Genomic DNA, 4,534 nt, shown 5'->3' on the forward strand with positions numbered 1-4,534 from the left:
CTGCACCACCGTGTGTGAGTGCCCTCTACACCACCGTGTGTGAGTGCACGCTGCACCACCGTGAGTGCACGCTACATCACCATGTGTGAGTGCACACCACCGTGTGTGAGTGCACGCTGCACCACCGTGTGTGAGTGCACGCTACACCACCGTGTGTGAGTGCCCTCTACACCACCGTGTGTGAGTGCATGCTGCACCACCGTGTGTGAGTGCACGCTGCACCACCGTGTGTGAGTGCATGGCTGCACCACCGTGTGTGAGTGCACGCTGTACCGTGTGTGAGTGCACACCACCGTGTGTGAGTGTACGCTACACCACCGTGTGTGAGTGCACACTGCACCACCGTGTGTGAGTGCACGCTACACCACCGTGTGTGAGTGCCCTCTACACCACCGTGTGTGAGTGCACGCTGCACCACCGTGTGTGAGTGCACACCACCGTGTGTGAATGCACGCTGCACCATGTGTGAGTGCACGCTGCACCACCGTGTGTGAGTGCACGCTGCACCACCGTGTGTGAGTGCATGGCTGCACCACCGTGTGTGAGTGCACACTGCACCACCGTGTGTGAGTGCATGGCTGCGCCACCGTGTGTGAGTGCACACTGCACCACCGTGTGTGAGTGCATGGCTGCGCCACCGTGTGTGAGTGTACGCTGCACCACCATGTGTGAGTGCACGCTGTACCGTGTGTGAGTGCACACCACCATGTGTGAGTGCACGCTGCACCACCGTGTGTGAGTGCACACTGCACCACCGTGTGTGAGTACACACCACCGTGTGTGAGTGCACGCTGCACCACCGTGTGTGAATGCACGCTGCACCACCATGTGTGAGTGCACGCTGCACCACCGTGTGTGAGTGCACGGCTGCACCACCGTGTGTGAGTGCACGCTGCACCGTGTGTGAGTGCACAGCTGCACCACCGTGTGTGAGTGCACGCTGCACCGTGTGTGAGTGCACGCTGCACCACAGTGTGTGTGTACGCTGCACTGTGTGTGAGTGCACGCTACACCACCGTGTGTGAGTGCACGCTGCACCACCGTGTGTGAGTGCATGGCTGCACCACACGTGTGTGAGTGTACGCTGCACCACCGTGTGTGAGTGCACGCTGTACCATGTGTGAGTGCACGCTACACCACCGTGTGTGAGTGCACACCACTGTGTGTGAGTGCACGCTACACCACCGTGTGTGAGTGCACACTGCACCACCATGTGTGAATGCACGCTGCACCACCGTGTGTGAATGCACGCTGCACCACCGTGTGTGAGTGTACGCTGCACCACCGTGTGTGAGTGCACGCTGCACCACCGTGTGTGAGTGCACGCTACACCACTGTGTGTGAGTGCATGGCTGCACCACCGTGTGTGAGTGCATGCTGCACCGTGTGTGAGTGTACGCTGCACCGTGTGTGAGTGCACGCTGCACCACTGTGTGTGAGTGTACGCTGCACCGTGTGTGAGTGCACGCTATACCACCGTATGTGAATGCACGGCTACACCACCATGTGTGAGTGCACGGCTGCACCACCGTGTGTGAGTGCACGCTGCACCACCATGAGTGCACGCTGCACCGTGTGTGAGTGCACACCACCGTGTGTGAGTGCACGCTGCACCACCGTGTGTGAGTGCACACCACCGTGTGTGAGTGCACGCTACACCACTGTGTGTGAGGGCACGCTGCACCGTGTGTGAGGGCACGCTGCACCGTGTGTGAGTGCACGCTGCACCGTGTGTGAGTGCACGGCTGCACCATGTGTGAGTGCACACTACACCACTGTGTGTGAGTGCCCGGCAGCAGTGGGAAGGTCAGCTACCACCGAGGCCCCATTCCAGGCGGTGACACTGTAACGTGAACTGTATCAAAAGACAAAGCACCATAGGAAATGTCAAGTGGGAGGCGGGAGGCGTGCACGGGAAGAACGCGACCCCAGAAAGATGAGACATTTCCAGTCTAGTCTCGACGGCAGAGCCCCCCAGCTCTCGGTACCCCTTCAGAGTACAGTTCAACCAGTGGAGAAGGGCACGGATCGCAGTTCAGGCACCAGAAGGGCGTCTGAGGGGTTCTGATGCCCAGCGCGCAGAGCCCAGGCCCCGGGTAACAGCACCACACTGGGCCTCGTCTCTGCCTGTTCCCTGGGCTCTAACCACTTCTTCCTCTCCTGACGGGCCACAGGCCTGTGCTGCCTCCTGCGAAACGCGTCTGTGTGACACATGTGGTCCTGTGGAGCTTAACCACAGCACTATAAGCAGCAGCGAGGATTCTGGGAAGCAGCAGCAGAGCTCACTCCGCACAGAGGAGCTCAGGAGTTACAATCTCAGCGGGCGCCCTTTCTAAGGTGCTGATTCCTAAAGGAATGTTCTCCCTTCTAGAAGAATCTTCTGTCGCTGTAATGATCACTTGGGAATGATTTTCACTAGAGATGAACCTGTTTTGAAGCCTGCCCAACTGTTGGCTACCCGGCTTAATTCAGAATGAGAAAGGGTTTCATTCTGAGAAAGTGGAGGGCAGCAGACCCTGGGCTGGGCCTCTGAGGGAGTTTACGGAGCCCAGGGCCTCCACTGCCACCAGATGGCGGCCTCCCACGCGGACGCGGTGCCCGCAAGGCTAGCCTCCAGCCCTTCTGAGGAAGTGGACCGTCCGAGGAACAGAGAGGTCTGAGTTGGTCGTCCTCAAAGCCCTTGGACTGGGCAGGCCAAGGCATGAGGCACGGGGTCTTGAGACATGTAATGATAGACAGCCAAGACTTCAAGATCCAGAGCGGCCTCAGGAAAGCAGGTGTCCCCAGGTGTCGGTGACTCTGGGGACTATAAGAGCGCACCTGGCCTCGAGCCGTGACTGCAGGAGTGCTGCGTGGCTCGTGCGGCCATGTCCTTCCAGGATGAGCTCACGGTCAAGGCCAGCACAGAGCCTGCCTCCCCACAGGACACAGCTCTTCATAGCTGTGACTTGCTTTTGACAGACAGACGGTGAGGTTCCATGGTCCTTACCAGAGCAAATCGGGGCTACGGGTAAAAGAACTGTGTTTTGATATTTTAGACAGATGTAATGCATCAGAACATTTATGACTATATCCACGTGGATGACCGCCAGGACTTCTGCCAGCAGCTGCACTGGGCCATGGACCCCCTGCAGGCCACGCGCACGCAGCCACCACTCCCCGAGACAGGTGGGCGCGTCTCCCCTCTCCTCTCTGGACTTCACTTTTCCTGCAGGCCTCCTCCCCCCACACCCACAGCCCTCCTCCAGGCGGCTGTTGTGGCTCTGGGAGGGCTCTGGGGGCGTTCATTTTCTGGTTGACTCCTGGCATCACCAGGACAGACTCAGGGTGCTCAGTGTAATGAGAAAAGGTCTTGGAGGCTTTGGCCCAGGATGTCAGGGTGGACCCATTGCTTCTAATGGGAAACAGAACACCATGACCAAGTCCCTGGTGGAGAGAGCTTCTTACCCCATGACAGGGGACAAAAGAAAGGGAGGAGCATCCCCGAGGCCAAGGCCTCCCGCTAGGCCCACTTCTCAAACTCTCCTCCACCGTCCAGTACCGCTGGGTGGGGCAGAGCCTGCAGCGCTTGGGCCTTGGCTGGCGTTGAAGATCAGCCCATAGGGCCTGCATGTCCAGTCACTTAAAAACTCCCCAAGGCTCAAAATTTATCTAAAAATCCCTCCAAAGTGTTGTCTTGGGGTGGTTGTCCTTTGTCCATTGTCTCTGACCACGTGTGCAAGCTGCCGCAGCAGGTGGCTGGGGGGGGTGGCAGAGGTGGCCCTGGGCGCTACCTGGGGCTGTGCAGAGAGCTCTTCCTAGTTCCTTCACAGAAAGAAACTCTCGGAGAAGTTTCTACCATCCTCATGGAATAGGGCTAAGCAATGGGTCCGTATGCACACAGGCAGCGGTTCTGAAAGCAGTGCTTTTCGCTGAGCCGTTGGGTGAGTGACGCCGTAGGCCAGGTGTTGGTCGGCTTCATGCTCCATAGCCACTCACCACCTGCTCCTCCCATGGTTATGTCTCCCCACGGTACCACCTCCTGGCCTCCCTGCCACCACCCGCACTGACTTGGCAGATGACATCATGCCGGGAAAGCTGCTCAGAGCCCAGGAAGACGGCGCGGGCGTGCCCCCGGAGTACGCTGCCTTCCTGACACGGTGCTTTGTCTGTCGCGTGCGCTGCTTGCTGGACAGCACCTCTGGCTTTCTGGTGAGTTGGCAACCCCTGGACAGGCCTCAGCAGAGGCTTCTGGACACTGGAGCATCTCCACTGTGTGAGAGGGAGGCTGGCAGAGGCTGAGCCCCCATGAGAGGCTGGCAGAGGCTGAGCCCCCATGAGAGAGGCTGGCAGAGGCTGAGCCCCCATGAGAGAGGCTGGCGGAGGCTGAGCTCCCATGAGAGAGGCTGGCGGAGGCTGAGCCCCGATGAGAGGCTGGCGGAGGCTGAGCCCCCATGAGAGAGGCTGGCGGAGGCTGAGCCCCCATGAGAGGCTGGCGGAGGCTGAGCCCCCATGAGAGAGGCTGACGGAGGCTGAGCCCCCATGAGAGAGGCTG

General features: G+C 59.5%; 1 protein-coding gene across 1 annotated transcript in view; it reads left to right on the forward strand.

Moving 5' to 3' along the window:
• Ahrr (aryl-hydrocarbon receptor repressor) overlaps window positions 1-4,534 on the forward strand; it is a 55,748-nt gene that overhangs the window by 38,276 nt on the left and 12,938 nt on the right. Inside the window, exons 5-6 of the mRNA XM_013013821.1 lie at window positions 3,039-3,168; window positions 4,058-4,191. Coding sequence (XP_012869275.1) covers window positions 3,039-3,168; window positions 4,058-4,191 — 264 coding nt within the window. The remainder of the gene's footprint in view (window positions 1-3,038; window positions 3,169-4,057; window positions 4,192-4,534) is intronic.

Source organism: Dipodomys ordii, unplaced genomic scaffold, assembly GCF_000151885.1.
Source record: "Dipodomys ordii isolate 6190 unplaced genomic scaffold, Dord_2.0 Scaffold21, whole genome shotgun sequence".
Lineage (NCBI taxonomy): Eukaryota > Metazoa > Chordata > Mammalia > Rodentia > Heteromyidae > Dipodomys > Dipodomys ordii.